At 58.5% G+C, this 14,953-nt stretch overlaps 2 protein-coding genes across 3 annotated transcripts; one reads left to right on the plus strand and one right to left on the minus strand.

The window, feature by feature from the left end:
• Positions 1–555: 555 nt before the first annotated feature.
• On the plus strand, positions 556–5,559 carry LOC127203120 (cytochrome P450 2F3-like). Its single transcript, XM_051161922.1, has 9 exons — positions 556–738; positions 1,048–1,210; positions 1,563–1,712; positions 2,112–2,272; positions 2,762–2,938; positions 3,015–3,156; positions 3,280–3,467; positions 5,068–5,209; positions 5,302–5,559. Exons 1-9 carry the CDS (start codon positions 556–558, stop codon positions 5,481–5,483), a joined length of 1,488 nt encoding a protein of 495 aa, XP_051017879.1. The 3' UTR covers positions 5,484–5,559.
• Positions 5,560–5,715: 156 nt separating this feature from the next.
• Positions 5,716–13,685, minus strand: Egln2 (egl-9 family hypoxia inducible factor 2). Of its 2 annotated transcripts, none has more exons than XM_051162649.1 (7): positions 13,603–13,685; positions 11,573–12,663; positions 7,209–7,328; positions 6,704–6,840; positions 6,422–6,489; positions 6,045–6,139; positions 5,716–6,008 (listed from the first exon to the last, which is right to left on the minus strand). In XM_051162649.1, the coding sequence occupies exons 2-6, from the start codon at positions 12,428–12,430 to the stop codon at positions 6,084–6,086; spliced, it is 1,239 nt and encodes a 412-aa protein (XP_051018606.1). In that variant the 5' UTR covers positions 12,431–12,663; positions 13,603–13,685; the 3' UTR covers positions 5,716–6,008; positions 6,045–6,083. The 2 variants fall into 2 exon arrangements, with proteins under 2 accessions (XP_051018606.1, XP_051018607.1); XM_051162650.1 differs by lacking the exon at positions 13,603–13,685 and adding an exon at positions 13,214–13,297.
• Between the last annotated feature and the right edge of the window lie 1,268 nt (positions 13,686–14,953).

The following is a 14,953-nucleotide window of genomic DNA, read 5'->3' on the forward strand; positions in this document are numbered from 1 at the left end:
ACATGAAGAAAAGCAACAGATGTGATTTAAAAAAAAAAAAAAAAGTCCCAGGTATGAGTTCAGGAGCCGCCGGCCTAGAGCACAGGCGCGCCAGGCCAATGACGTTAGTGGTGCTTTCAGAAAACCCGGAGTGTGTCTAGGAAGCAGGAGTGCCTCTGTCTGGCATTTGAGGCTATCTTTCAGAAATGGCTGGGGAACTGAAGAGAACACATAGCCCTACAGGTATCGGGGTGGAGAGGGTGAGGGGGTGAGGGGGGTGTTGGGAGGATGGTACCTGGCTGAGTATCTACATGAAAATGGCAGGCTGGAGGAAACACACACACACACACACACACACACACACACACACACACACACACACACACACGTATTCCTAGGGGCAGGGTGGGGATGTTGGCTTAGGCGTTCAAGGAACAGAGTAGCGCCCCAGACTCTTGCGCCTCCCACACTGGTCTCCGCCCTGCTATTCTCCCCACCCCCCCCCCCGCTCCCCACCTTAAAATTGCCTGCAAATTAAACCGCTGCCAAGGGCCCCATGCATAGATCTTAGGCACGATGGTCCCCTGTGTGGCCGCGCTGCTGCTGCTGCTGCTGCTGCTGCTGCTGTTTGTGTGGTGGGGCCGGGCGCTCCCCCGAGCTCCCACGCGGAAAGGGTTACCCCCTGGGCCCGCGCCGCTCCCATTGCTGGGAAACTTGCTGCAGCTACAGTCTGGACGCTTGGACCGTACACTCATGCAGGTAGCGTCTACTGTGGGTTTGGGAGAGCAGAACTCCCAGGGTTAGAAATCCTGGTTCACTGAAAGTGGACAGCCAAAGAAGATGGGGGGGGGGGGGGCTTGACTCCTATGTCTGAAGGAGGAGGGTGGGGCCTGGACCCCAGTATCTGAGGGAAGAGGCCTAGACCCCCGGTGTCTGAAAGCTGAGGCCTAAACGCCAGGGTCTGAAAAGGGAGAAGGGGTTTAAGAACTCCTGGACCTGTGGAATGAGAGGCTGAAAGGGAAAATTTGGGGCCTGCGGAAAATCAGAAGCCTGGACCACTGCCTATAGCTCTCCAGCCGCTGGGGCCCAGTGTTCACCGTGTGGCTGGGCCCGCGTCCTGCAGTGGTGCTGTGCGGCTACGAGGCGCTGAGGGACGCATTGGTACTGCAAGCAGATGCATTCTCCGGCCGCGGGGCCATGGCTGTCTTCGAACGCTTCACCCACGGAAATGGTGAGGCCCAGGTTGGGTGGAAGTGAGTCCTAGACCAGCCAATTGGGTCTAAGGGCCCGTGAAGCGCGGGGGTGGGGGTGGGAGGGTGGGGGGAGCAAAGTGGGAGGGGCCTAGTAGAGATGAGGGTGAACCGTTAGGCGTGGGGTTGATTGCAGGTTCGCAAGGCAACCAACAGAGGGCTAACTTCCTAAGTTCTAGAGAGCAAGCACTGCTCAGGAATCAGGCCGGCAAAGGTGGGGCTCCGGCTATGTGGACTCAGCTGAGGTGGCGGCCACGTGGTCTGGGATAAGAGCAAAGCTATTAAGAAGTCGTCCTGGGAGGAGCCAACTCTGAGTTTTGGTTCCCACTGTAGGCATAGTGTTTTCTAACGGGCCGCGCTGGCGCACGCTGCGCAACTTTGCACTTGGAATGCTGAGGGAGCTTGGCGTGGGTACGAGGACCATCGAGGATCGCATCCTGGAGGAGGCGGCGTGTATGCTGGATGAATTTCAAGCCACCATGGGTGGGGCCTGGCAGGGAAAGCATAATACCTGATTGAGGGGGGGCCGACCCATGGACTGCCAAAATGCTTCGGGTATAATTCTGATCCAAGGGAGCTAGGTGGAAGAGGGGCCACAGCTTCTGTGTGAGGGCGTCAAAAACCAGAAGTTTGAGGGAGGTGGGCCCGGTGGCGCAGGCCTGTTCATTCCAGCACTGGGTGGAGGTAGAGGCTGGTGGATCTCTGTGAGTTCGAGACCAGCCTGGTCTACAAAGCAAGTCCAGAGAAACACTGTGTCTCAAAAAACAAAAACAGAAACAGAGGATTGGGGGTGAGGGTCTCCGATGCAGACCTTAGTTGCCTCCCCTGTCCCTTTTAGGGGACCACGGTTTTATTATTACCCAGAACTACTCTCACCCCCAGGAGCTCCATTTGACCCCCGACAGCTACTGGACAATGCTGTATCCAATGTCATTTGTTCTGTGGTCTTCGGAAAGCGCTATAACTATGGGGACCCAGAGTTCTTGAGGCTCCTGGACCTCTTCAGTGACAACTTCCGTCTCATGAGTTCCCGATGGGGTGAGGTGAGATGATGGGCTCTAATTTCTCCCTTTTAGGCAAAGCCTTGTGCCAAACCCCAAGGGTAGAGCCCTACCCACAGTGGTTGTATACTTAATGATGAAGTGCTCCACTTTCTCCACGAGGAAACCAAGGCCTTGCCCAAAGTCCTATTAAGACTTTCAGCACCAAAAGGGGAGTGGTGGCGCACGCCTTTAATCCCAGCACTCGAGAGGCAAGGCAGAGGCAGGTGGATCGCTGTGAGTTCGAGGCCAGCCTGGTTGACAAAGCGAGTCCAGGACAGCCAAGGCTACACAGAGAAACCCTGTGGGGGGGGTGGGGGTGGGGGAAGACTTTCAGCAGGGTGTGGCAGAACATGCCTTTGACCCCACTACTCTGGAGGCAGAGACAGGAGGCTAATTTGAGGCCAGCCTGGTCTACATACAGAGATCCATGCTAGCCAAAGCTACATAGTAAGGCCATCTTTAAAAAAAGAAAGCCCTCCGTCTCTCCAGATGTACAATATGTTTCCATCCTTCATGAACTGGGTCCCCGGCCCCCACCACCGAATCTTCAAAAACTTCCAAGAGCTCAGACTCTTCATCTTGGAGCAAATCCAGTGGCACCGGCAGTCACGACAGACAGGGGAACCCAGGGACTTCACTGACCGTTTCCTCGACCAAATGGATAAGGTGCGAGTCCCTGCTGCCCTGAATCCTGCCCATGCTGCCAAGCAGCAGGCATCAGAGCGCCTGCCTCTGTCCCCAGGAACAGCAGGACCCGGAAAGCCATTTCCAGGAGGACACACTGGTGATGACGGCACACAATCTTTTCTTTGGTGGCACCGAGACCACAAGCACCACTCTGCGTTATGGGCTCCTCATTATGCTCAAGTACCCTGAGGTGGCAGGTCTGGGAACTGGGTCCACCGGCCCCACCCACCCTATCACCCCCACGCCCGCCATAAGCCTGAGGAGAGGGTGGCTGGGGTGGGACCCCAGTAAGGCACACTCACAGTTTCTGATGACCCCAGCCAAGGTACAGGAGGAGCTGGACGCCACTGTCGGGCGGGCTCATGCCCCGAGACTGGAGGACCGTGCCCGCCTGCCCTACACCAGTGCAGTGCTGCATGAGATCCAGCGCTTTGTCAGCGTGCTACCACTGGGGCTGCCGCGGGCCCTCACCCGAGACGTACACCTCAGGAACCATTTCCTGACCAAGGTGCACAGGGAGCCTGGGAATTCTGCACCGGGGGAAGGGACAGAGTGTCCATTCGGAGATAAAGGTTCAGGGAGGCCTGACAGAGTCCAGTGGGCTCCTCTCCCAGGCTCTTAGTGTCACCTTAGAGGCTGGTGTGCAACTATGTGAGAGCACCTGCAAGACCCTGAGTTGAGTGCCAATCACAACACAAAGGGTCTGGGTGGGCACTCACAGTCTGTGGCTAACAGTGACCGTGTGTGCCCAGGTGGGTGGGCGCTCAGAGTCTGTGGCTAACAGTGACCGTGTGTGCCCGGGTGGGTGGGCGCTCAGAGTCTGTGGCTAACGGCGACCGTGTGTACCCAGGTGGATGGGCGCTCAGTCTGTGGCTAACGGCGACCGTGTGTACCCAGGTGGGTGGGCGCTCAGAGTCTGTGGCTAACGGCGGCCGTGTGTGCCCAGGTGGGTGGGCGCTCAGAGTCTGTGGCTAACAGTGACCGTGTGTACCCAGGTGGGTGGGCGCTCAGAGTCTGTGGCTAACAGTGACCGTGTGTGCCCAGGTGGGTGGGCGCTCAGAGTCTGTGGCTAACAGTGACCGTGTGTGCCCAGGTGGGTGGGCGCTCAGAGTCTGTGGCTAACGGCGACCGTGTGTACCCAGGTGGGTGGGCGCTCAGAGTCTGTGGCTAACGGCGACCGTGTGTGCCCAGGTGGATGGGCGCTCAGTCTGTGGCTAATGGCGACCGTGTGTACCCAGGTGGGTGGGCGCTCAGAGTCTGTGGCTAACGGCGGCCGTGTGTGCCCAGGTGGGTGGGCGCTCAGAGTCTGTGGCTAACAGTGACCGTGTGTACCCAGGTGGGTGGGCGCTCAGTCTGTGGCTAACAGTGACCGTGTGTGCCCAGGTGGGTGGGCGCTCAGTCTGTGGCTAACAGTGACCGTGTGTACCCAGGTGGGTGGGTGCTCAGAGTCTGTGGCTAACGGCGGCCGTGTGTGCCCAGGTGGGTGGGCGCTCAGAGTCTGTGGCTAACAGTGACCGTGTGTGCCCAGGTGGTGGGCGCTCAGAGTCTGTGGCTAACGGCGACCGTGTGTACCCAGGTGGGTGGGCGCTCAGTCTGTGGCTAACGGTGACCGTGTGTGCCCAGGTGGGTGGGCGCTCAGAGTCTGTGGCTAACGGCGGCCGTGTGTGCCCAGGTGGGTGGGCGCTCAGAGTCTGTGGCTAACGGCGGCCGTGTGTACCCAGGTGGGTGGGCGCTCAGAGTCTGTGGCTAACGGCGGCCGTGTGTGCCCAGGTGGGTGGGCGCTCAGAGTCTGTGGCTAACGGCGACCGTGTGTACCCAGGTGGGTGGGCGCTCAGAGTCTGTGGCTAACGGCGGCCGTGTGTGCCCAGGTGGGTGGGCGCTCAGAGTCTGTGGCTAACAGTGACCGTGTGTGCCCAGGTGGTGGGCGCTCAGAGTCTGTGGCTAACGGCGACCGTGTGTACCCAGGTGGGTGGGCGCTCAGTCTGTGGCTAACGGTGACCGTGTGTACCCAGGTGGGTGGGCGCTCAGCCTGTGGCTAACGGTGACCGTGTGTACCCAGGTGGGTGGGCGCTCAGCCTGTGGCTAATGGCGACTGTGTCCACTCCCAGGGCACATTTATCATTCCCCTGCTTGTGTCTGCACACCGGGATCCCACCCAATTCAAGGACCCTGACCACTTCAACCCCACCAACTTCCTGGATGCCCATGGCGAATTCCAGAACAGTGATGCCTTCATGCCCTTCGCCCCAGGTCTGGACCAGGAGGGAGGGGATCCCAGTGGCAAGCACTGGGGGACCAGCAGGAGGTACTCGCTCATCCCACACCCACACCTTCATCCACAGGAAAGCGCATGTGCCTGGGTGCTGGCCTGGCCCGCTCGGAGATCTTCCTCTTCCTCACTGCTATCCTGCACAAGTTCTCCCTGCTCCCCGTGGGAAGTCCTGCCAACATCAACCTTACTCCACAGTGCACTGGTCTGGGCAACGTGCCCCCGACCTTCCAGCTCCGCCTGGTGACCCGCTGAGGTGGGGCTCCACTAGTGTCATCTCCGTGCCCTGATCTCCTTACCTGCCCTAACTGTAGTATAAATCCCTTTGCAGAGACAAATACAAGCGTGTGCAGCTCTGAGGTAAACTTTTATTTCTTGGCTGGCAGGCCTCCATACCCATGTTCCTCACTGCATCTACTCTGCCCGAGCAGCGGCAGCCCACTCCATAAAGTGCCGCAGCCGCAGGGATGGGAGTCACTTCACACTCCAGGCTGGAGGAGTGGGGAGGGGTGATGTGCCCCCCACAGACCTCGGCCAGCAAGAGGCTGTGACTCACCTCAACCCCAAATCCTGCCTCCCCTCATCATGCAGTGGACCAGACATGGCAGGCCACAGGCCACAGCCATACTGACCACCGCCTAGATCGCACCCCAGCCCCACTCATGGGGAGCAGAGGTCTCTCCTTGTTGCTCTTCAGACGACACTTAGGGCCTTCCACACCACACAGTACAGAGGCAAGCCAGAAGCAGCAGCAGTGGCAGGGAAGGAGCCGGCACTGAGGCAGGGAGCTGCTGGTGGGCCCGGGCTCCCCTCCAGGCAGGGAGCTGCTGGTCCATGCAGCTCTGGGGCTGGCCATTAGGTGGGTGTAGTTGGCTGTGACACAGGTACTTGGACACCTTTCTGTCCCGATGCTGAGGGTGAGAAGAAGACAAGAAATTGCGAGTCACTAGGAAGGGACAAAGAAACCTGGGAAGATGAGGAGAGCATTAAGGAAAGAATGGGGCTCAGGTTGGAGGCAAAGTAGGCAAGAACTGGGGGTAGGGGGCTGATGGGAGGGCTGTGGGTGTGGGCTGGTGGCAGTGCTTGCCTACTGTGGCAAAGGCCCTGGGTACCACTCAGTACTGGGGAGAAAAAAAGGCTAAGGACCTGGCAGCACACAGGGACCTGGAATGACAAAAAAAGAAAGCAGGTACCTAGCTGATACTTGTCTCTGGCTGCGGCCCGCTCCTTGGCATCAAAATACCAGACAGTGATGGCGTACCTGGGAAATTGGGCAGTCAAAAATCAGTTTACTGCAATTCTAGTCGCCACTTCCAGCGACACATCCACCCTTGCACGTCACCTGATTCTGGTTCCCACTCAGGCCCTCTCAGCACCTCACTGCTCCCCTGCCAACTCTGGGGGTTGAGGAGAGTCTGAGAAATTTTTGGCACAGGGGAAGCAGCTGGGCACATCCCTAAAGGTACAGGTCATACCTGGTGGCATAGGCTGGCTTCACCTCATGTGGGTTCCGTCGGTCAGACCAGAAAATGAGCAACCGGTCAAAGAGTGGCTCGATGTTGGCTACCACTGGCCGACCCTCAGGGAAGATCTGCAGCAGGCCGCCATGCACCTGGGGGCAGGCCAGATGAGGCTACTGGTGAAGCCTGCAGCCACTGCCTTATACCGCACACACGCGGCCACCAGGGGGCGCAGCGCCAGCACACATCACTCCCTCCCACCACTCAGGCACTCAAAATGAATGACAGCCCAGAGTCTACATTGCCATGGAGATGGGCAGGAAGCTACTAAAGGCAGGAAAAGGGGGAGAGTGTACAAGTCTGGGTGGGGCTAAGCAGAAGGCACCATTCCCGGAAAAGGGGGAGGGCCCACAGTCAGCTAAAGAGGAGCCTGCAGACCTCACTGCCCTGTGAGCCAAGGGGAGCGAGGACCGAATCCCAGCTGCAGTGTGAGCACACCGTCCCAGCCGCCACACCCTACCTTAACATCCCAGTTCTGGTTCAGGTAATAGATGCAGGTGACGCAGCGCCCGTCGCCGTGGGGATTGTCAACATGCCTGACGTACCCGAGCCCATTGCCTGGGTAGCACGCCACCATGGCCTGGGAGAAACGGAGTAAGGTGGTTTACTGAGACCAGGGACACCTTGACAAAGCAGGCTCACCATTCCTGCCCCTGGTCTGTCCTTTATCATCTTAGGTTCCGGGAGCCACACTCCATGCTCAAGTTCACCAGAAACCTCAGCTCCCACCTCCACCCCCACCCCAGAACCAGCGTGACTCAATGTATAAATGATGGTTTGTGGTTTTTAGAGCGATCTAACCCTAGCCAGGTGACTCGGTGCACAGTGCACACCTCTGATCCCAGCACTTAGCAGGCAGAGGGAAGAGAAACACAGGTTCAAGGCCAGCTTCAACTACTCCATGACAACACAGACTCTCTTACTGCATTTTGGGATACGGGGTAATCCTAATGTGAAGTCATGGCGACCTGACTGCACTTGACTTCAGAAGGCTCCAGCTGCACAGTCTGTCCCATACACACTCCTCAGGAGCCTGACCTACAATTCCAGCTCCAAGTGTGCTGCACACTGCTGGCAACCTCAGTGCTTGAGGAGGCCTCAACTACCCCACTGTAATACAGAACTGATAAACACCTTCCATTCCCAGCAGTAAGTCCTCTGAGAACACAGTGTTCTGACATCTCAGAGGCAGGCTCCCGCCGCCGCCGGGCTTGGTCTCTGTGGGCACAGGTCTGGCTAGAGTTCCAGATTTCCCAGCCTCTCAACCAGGCAGCCAGGGCCGGAGGATATCTGTTACCAGGGAGCTCACAGAAGGGCCTGGCCACTTCTGGAGTCCCAGTCCACAGGGTCAGGTCTCAATGTGGCCGAGTGAGCTGTGGCACTGGGGAGGTAAGTCAAGTTCCCCATGAGAGCCCTTTGGCTTTTGCCTAGTCAGCCACCATCTTGACCCTGTCACCTAAGTAACTACTCTGCAAGCTAGAGCTCCTTAGCAAACGCTCAACTCTACTTTTGAGTCTAGCCTAGCCCAGCAAGACAAGTATAGAAAAATAACCACACACAGCAGTGTCTGCTGCCAAAACAGAAGGCTTACCCAGCACGGCACGCGCATCAGGTTGACTCAGTCCTACACCCTCTTCCCAAGGCTCTTCTCAACTAATCCCACAGTTCATCCCACCATGGACGTCAGAGCTCTCTCTGCATCCCATCTATACACCAGATCCAGCACAGCCCCACCTCAGGAAGCAGACCATCTGGGGGTGCACGGCAGTAGTGAGCTTCAGTCCAGGGGAACAGTAGGAGAGAAGGCCCCAGGGAAAACCCTGTCCTCTAAGCTCAGGAGGGCACGTCTTCTCTGCGTGGCTCCCACACCTGGGATGGCACTCTAAGCAACCACTCACTGGGAGGACACAATGTGGCCATGGCTCTGGTGGCTTGGAATCAATGAGTCACTGATTAGTGATGGGCAAGGCCTCCTGAGCTAGGAATCCAACCAGGGCTCACGCAGGTTCTGCACGCTGACAGGGACGGCAGGCAGTGCTGTACTCCCTCTAATCAATCACCACACAGCACTACATACCCAAAGCAGGACACTTTCCCACCACAGGCGCCAGAACTGCCAACCTGCAGGCCCTGAGCCTCCCTCTGCTCTAAGCCTCAACACACCCACCTCCTCCCCATCTCAACGCCTGCAATCCTGCCTACACTGCCGTGACAGGTCACAGAGCTTAGCACAACTGACGCCATGTTAGAGGCACCATTCTGACCACATAACCTAGCACACAGGCCTCGACACCTGCAAAACAGAACAAAGCTGCAGTCCAGAGTTGCAGGTAAGTCCCTAAATGTGCTAACCTTGCTCTTTTATTTTGGCTTCTGCAGCTCTGCTTCTCGCTAACTAACGTGTGCCAACCAGGAAACGCATGTTGTGCACAAAAGACAAAGAGCCGTACGGCTCAGGGCTGCATGATCTGGGCAAGTTCCTCATGCAGCTGCCGGCAGCAATAAAGACTGTGTTTGGGGCTCTCAGAGTGTCTGTGTGGTGGTCACCTCACTACACTAGCACTCAGGACTCAAGCATCTAGCTGACTGTCCAAGAAGCCCTGGGCCAAGCCAGGGTACCCAGGTTGCTACCTGCCATATCAAAGTGCTGCTTTCAACTGCACCCCTGAGGAAAAGCGTCAACCACAGGGACAGCAGTAAAGTGTCAAAGGAACTTACTCTCCATCCTTCTCTCCTCAAAGGCAGGAGACAGGATCACTCCAGGATGCTGGAGTTACCGCTTCTGGCAATAATGTGCCAAGGACCCTATCACTGCCACATACACCACAGTAGAAGCCAGTGACTCGGCCAGACAGCAGGCCGTGCTTCCAAGGGGCAAACTAAAGCAGCTGGACCCTCCTGGGGGTCTCCTCTGCTCATCCTTGATGCCAGAGAGTCAATGCCTCCAGCTACAAGTCCACAAGAAGAGATGGGGACAGAAGGGAAGCAGAAAGGCAGAGGAGCTCCACTCAGGGGTGACCTAGGCCACCGCCCCACATCAGCACCTCAGCACCCTCCACTCTACCACACAAGCAGGGAGCACACATGTGGGAGAGCACAGAGCTGCTGTGTAGAGATTGGGCTAGCCCCTCCTCCCACCAGCCTGACCTGTTCTTACCTCCCCACAGGAAAGGGCCACCTAGAAGAAGCTGACTCTTCCCTGTCCCCAATCCCAGCTCAGGTCATGTCACCGACCACATGCAGATGGGAGGAGGAGACACTGGAGATAAAACAACCTATCCTTTCAAGCCCTTCCCACAATGCTCAGGGGGCCAGGCTTTCCCAGCCTCTGGGGCTGCAGAGCTCTGTCCGGCTGGCTCCCGGGGCACTCAGCTCTCCTGGTCCTCCACACTGACTTCCCTCCTGAGGGTGGATACCAGGTTACGGCTCCTGAGCCAGGGAAGCAACACTGATCCTGCCCACAGAGGCCACAGCAGGGAGGGGCCAGGGCTGGCTCCTCAGCTATCAAGTAACGGGAGGGAGAGGGAAGTAGGACAAGTTCCAGCTGGGGTGGGGAGGAAACAGGCCTGGGCCCTGGGGCGGGGGGAACCCTGGCCCCCGAGCCAGCTCCAGTCTGAAAAGAAAGCTGGCCTGAGAGGCAGAACTTAAGAAAGGACCCCAGAGACAAGGGAGGGGACCATTAGAAGCACAGCCTCCCGCTCACAGGGCAGAACACAGCCTACAAGATCACCAGCCAGGAACCATGGCTGGCTAGCAGCAGGTACTCTCAACAGACTGTATGCAAAGGACCCGAGCCTCAGATTTACACACTCTTCCGTGAAGATACTGGTTATGTCAACAGACCAGAAACGCCATGGAGGTCACTGGCCAGTCAGGCTCCTGACCCCTGGTTCTTGAGTCGACAGCTGGAGGCCTGTGAGGCCCTGACGACTGCCCACGAACTCCAACCGAATGTACACTTTCCCTGAGAAGGTCTGTGGCCTCTGGCAGAATTATCTGAAAAGCTTTGACTCCACAAACATCAAGGACTACTTACTGTTCTGCAACAACGAGGACTGGAGAAGGGAAATATAAAGGCAGAGGGTCAAGGAAAGAGATCAGAGAAAAGCAGGCAGGGAGGTGACGACCGGTCAGAGGATGAAGAGCAGGGACTAGGGCAGGGAGGAAGGGGAAAGCTGCGGACCAGTGCTCTACCTGGGCCAGCACACTGTCACCTCCAGGAAGCTGCTCTTGATGCAGATGCCAAGAGTAGGCTCACAGGGCAGAAAGGAGGCCAGGCCAGGTGCTCCACAGGACACGCAGCACCCCATCCTTGGCCGAGGCTACCTCAACACTGCCACCCTACCCTCACCCTCCGGTGCTACTGTCTGCATGCTAGCAGACAGAAACAGGCAAAAGCCTGTGGGCCTTAACTACCCTTGTCTAAGACAGGTTAGGCCAGTCGGTGGCTCTTGGTCTCCAAAGGTCGAGGACCACTGCCACTTGAGGCTGAACTTATATTTCAAAAGTCAAAAATCAAAGCCCAGTGGGAAGAGACTTGAATCCCCAGAGATAGCCCCTCTGGTGGGGCTGTCTAGACCTTTTTTTTTTGGTTTTCGGAGACAGGGTTTTTCTGTGTAGCCTTGGCCATCCTGGACTCACTCTGTAGACCAGGCTGGCCTCAAATTCACAGAGATCCACCTGCCTCAGCCTCCCAAGTGCTGGGAATTAAAGGCAGGCGCCACCACAGCCCGGCTTCTGCCTACACCCCTCTACATAACCCCAGAAGGTTGTCTCCAAACCCACATGCCAAAGCATTAGGCACTCACCAAAAAAGTGCCTTACCTTGGTGCGCCCATTGATGACGTAGTTGCCCAGACGCCCCGCACAGTGGCGGATTACCGAGTCCACATGAGCCATGAGGGCACCGATGCTGCGGCAGCCTGGCTCGTGGCCTTCTACCCAGGCAATCTGGTCCCCGCGAATGCTGCGCGGTGGAATCGCCCGCTGGCTCACCAGTTGCCCATCACGCAGACGCCCGCCCCACTTCAGGGCTTCCACCTCGGCCAGCACACGGCTACCCAGTGTTGCCCCCAAGAAGCTGTCCTTGACGCAGATACCGTAGTACCGCATGCAAGGCACAATGTAGTCCAGGGCCAGGCGCTCAGGTGCAGAGGGCCGGGCTTCGTCCCTCAGCCTAGCACTTGCCTCGCCACTGCTACTGGTCGTGCCGCTGCCACCGCCATCGCGGCCCATACCACTTTCCCCCCTGGCCTCCTGGTTCTCTTGCCTGGCCCACGGCCGCTTGCTGGGTGAAGGGGCATCCCCACCATCCTTGGCCCACTTCCGTTTCGGGGCCTCAGGCCGGGCACCCTGGGCCGCCAGTCGCTGGCACTCCTTGGTGACCAGCGCAGCGGCACCTTCACTCTGCAGTGCCCACAGCTCACCACCATCCTGCCCACCAAAGCCCTCCCGCAGGGGGCTGGCAGTGGTAGTGGTAGCGGTGGCTGTGGTTCTGGAGGTCCCATTGCCAGCCGAGGCCTCACCAGATGCTCCTGGATGGTGGTAGGAGGGCAGCAGAGGGCAGGGCAGGTAACCCTCCACCCCCATTCTGGCTCGGCTAGGCTCCAAAGACTCTGACACAGACCCTGGCAACTGAGGGAGAGCCTGATTCAGGGCCTTCGGCTGGCACGGGCTGTCCATGGCAGCAGTGTCTTCATCCCCCGGGCATGGAGGGCACGGCCCGGGCCCATGGTGCCACCCTCCTCCGCCTCCTCCTCCTCCTCCACTTGATGCAGCCGGAGGCCGCTGGGCCTGGAGTGGGGCAGGGTGAGGCAGGGCAGGTGGCAGGGGCTCCTCTAGTGCCCCAGGGGTGCTCGCTGGTCCCCAAATCCACAGTGGTCCCTAGGAGCTTGAGAAGGGATTGACGGGGGTGGCTGGAAGAGAGAAAAAGAAGCACTTCAGAGGAGGTAAGAGACAAGCAGGTGTACACACACACACACACACACACACACACACACACACACACTCACGCCGAGGCAAGATAGAGCACAGAACTTGTTAATTTTGAGAGGGTACGGCTGACAGAATAACAGAGGCAAAGTGCAGCGGACGCGGCACGGATGGCCCAAAGAGGAAGGCAACAGGGAGCAAAGCGACGGTGAGAGGTGGGAAATAAGAGGTGCCCTGCCTGCGGGGGTTGTGTGGGGACTCCGAGAGACGAGACGGGAGGATGACACAGAAAACCAGAATGAGGAATCTAGGGGAAAGTCCGGGTTGTGCGGAGCCGGCGGCGGGCAATGCCACCGCGCCAACACTCGCGGGAAGCGGGTCGCCGGGTGGGAGGCCACGAGCCCGGGCAGGCGAGGAAACCCGGGAGTCCAGGGACAAAGAGAACTGGGAGGAAAACAAGACGGCGGGGCGGGAGGGTCGGTGGGGTCGACCTGCGCCCCACGGGAGGAAGCCTACTGGGGCCGGGACACACACCCAGACGGAAGGGAGGTCCTGCCAGACAGACGGACTGACGGAAGGGAGCCCGGGAGGAGGGTCGGACCTCCCTCCCTCCCTCCCTCCCAACCCCCTCCGCCGCGACCCCGGGGGCCGCCGGACGCCCCGGGGCAACTGAGGCGGGGCGGCGTCGGCCCGGCCCCTCCCCTCCGCGGCTGCCGCGCGCTCCCGCCCGCCGCCCTGGATGGTCCGCCCCGCGGCGCCGGGCGCGCGCCGCCCTCCCCACCCCCACCCTCCCAGCGCGGGGTCGCGGCCGCCTGCGCGCGCTCCCGCCGCCTCCAGCCTCCCACCCCGTCGCCCTCGCCAGGCCGGGCCGACCTCGGGCTCTTCCTCATCCCCGGGTGTTTCCCTCCTCGCGACCTCCTCACCGAGCTTTTTCCTCCGGCCTCGGCGCCGCCGTTTGTGCCAGCCGCCCTGCGCCTCACAGCGCGCCATACCCCGCCCCCCACCGCCCGCGACGCCCCGCCCCCCGCCTCGCCCGGTGGGCACGTGACCGCGGCCCGGACGGACGGACTGCGCGTGCGCGAACCGCACGTTGACAGGAGGCTTGGAGCACCCGGCTAGTAACAGGAGCAGGTTCGGGACCCGAGGTTCATTTGCATATTTGCCCCGCCCCTTCCACGCGAAAGCAAAAAAAAAAAAAAAAAAAAAAGCGAAGGTTCAGGAAAAGGAGTTCGGTGAGTTTTTAAAGACAACTCCTTGGGGCTGCAAACGAGGTGTTTCACATAGGAAGGCCCACACGGAAGAGCCGAAAGTGCCAGTGAACGGCCAGCCGCGGGGCTGTTGGCATTTGCTATGCAAATATATCATTTACATGGGCCGCCCTCTGCACAACCCACGAGGATACTGAGAAATGACTGCGCAGTTAGTTGGAAAGTGTATGTAAATTCCTACGTCAGTAATTTACATAAGTACTTAAAAAAAAAAATAACGGTGAGTACAGGATGTCCTCAGAGAAGCAAAGCCGGGGAGAACAAATGAGCAAATATGTACTATTTGCATGACCCTCTCCGCTGTGCTCCCCCCTCAGGGCAACTGTGGGAATCAGATAAAAGCAACTTGGGGCAGACTCACAGAGAAGACTTTTGCAAAACCAGGCTCCACCTAGCCCAGGCGGATTTTTTGTTTATGCAGTCCTGGGGACCGAATCCAGAGCTTCCCAATGAAAGCGGTGCAAGCGCTCCACCACGGAGCTACCGGTGACATTTGTAACAGCATTCCTGGAAGGGCTATGCCCCATCCTTTTCCCCAGCCTGGGCCTACCAGGTGGGTAATCCAGAGGGGTTGGGAGAGCAACTGAAGCTGCCCTGAGGCGGCTGCACCTGTCTGCAGAAGGCCATATAAAGACCTCAAGGAATGGGGGAGGGAGAGGGAGAGGGAGAGGGAGAGGGAGAGGGAGAGGGGAGAGGAGAGAGAGAGAGAGAGAGAGAGAGAGAGAAGAGAGAAGAGAGAAGAGAGAAGAGAGAGAGAGAGAGAGAAAAAAGAAAACAATTTAAAAATGGAAAGAAAAAAAAAAAAAGACCTTAAGGACACAAATCCACATGGAAGCACACACAATTCTCAGGAGCAAAAACTGAGCCATTGCCCTAGGTTGCAGACACCAGACAGAGTAGTAGTTAAACCACGCAGGGAACCAAGGTCCCCGTACATTCTTAATTCCTTGGTCTTGGTGTTGCACACAGCATCAGCCTCTCCGACACCAGCACCAGGCCGGAGTCC

The sequence above is a fragment of the Acomys russatus genome, chromosome 19 (assembly GCF_903995435.1).
Source record: "Acomys russatus chromosome 19, mAcoRus1.1, whole genome shotgun sequence".
NCBI lineage: Eukaryota > Metazoa > Chordata > Mammalia > Rodentia > Muridae > Acomys > Acomys russatus.

Bases quoted from the DNA above. Each gene is read 5' to 3' on its own strand.
- LOC127203120 (XM_051161922.1), top strand. From the start codon at position 556: ATGGTCCCCTGTGTGGCCGCGCTGCTGCTGCTGCTGCTGCTGCTGCTG. The intron at 1,211-1,562 runs GTGAGGCCCAGG...TTCCCACTGTAG, and splicing joins ACGCTTCACCCACGGAAATG to GCATAGTGTTTTCTAACGGG. The intron at 1,713-2,111 runs GTGGGGCCTGGC...TCTCACCCCCAG, and splicing joins TGAATTTCAAGCCACCATGG to GAGCTCCATTTGACCCCCGA.
- Egln2 (XM_051162649.1), bottom strand. From the start codon at position 12,430: ATGGACAGCCCGTGCCAGCCGAAGGCCCTGAATCAGGCTCTCCCTCAG. The intron at 7,329-11,572 runs GTAAGGCACTTT...CGTTTCTCCCAG, and splicing joins TCATCAATGGGCGCACCAAG to GCCATGGTGGCGTGCTACCC. The intron at 6,140-6,421 runs GTACCTGCTTTC...TCTCACCCTCAG, and splicing joins CAGAGACAAGTATCAGCTAG to CATCGGGACAGAAAGGTGTC.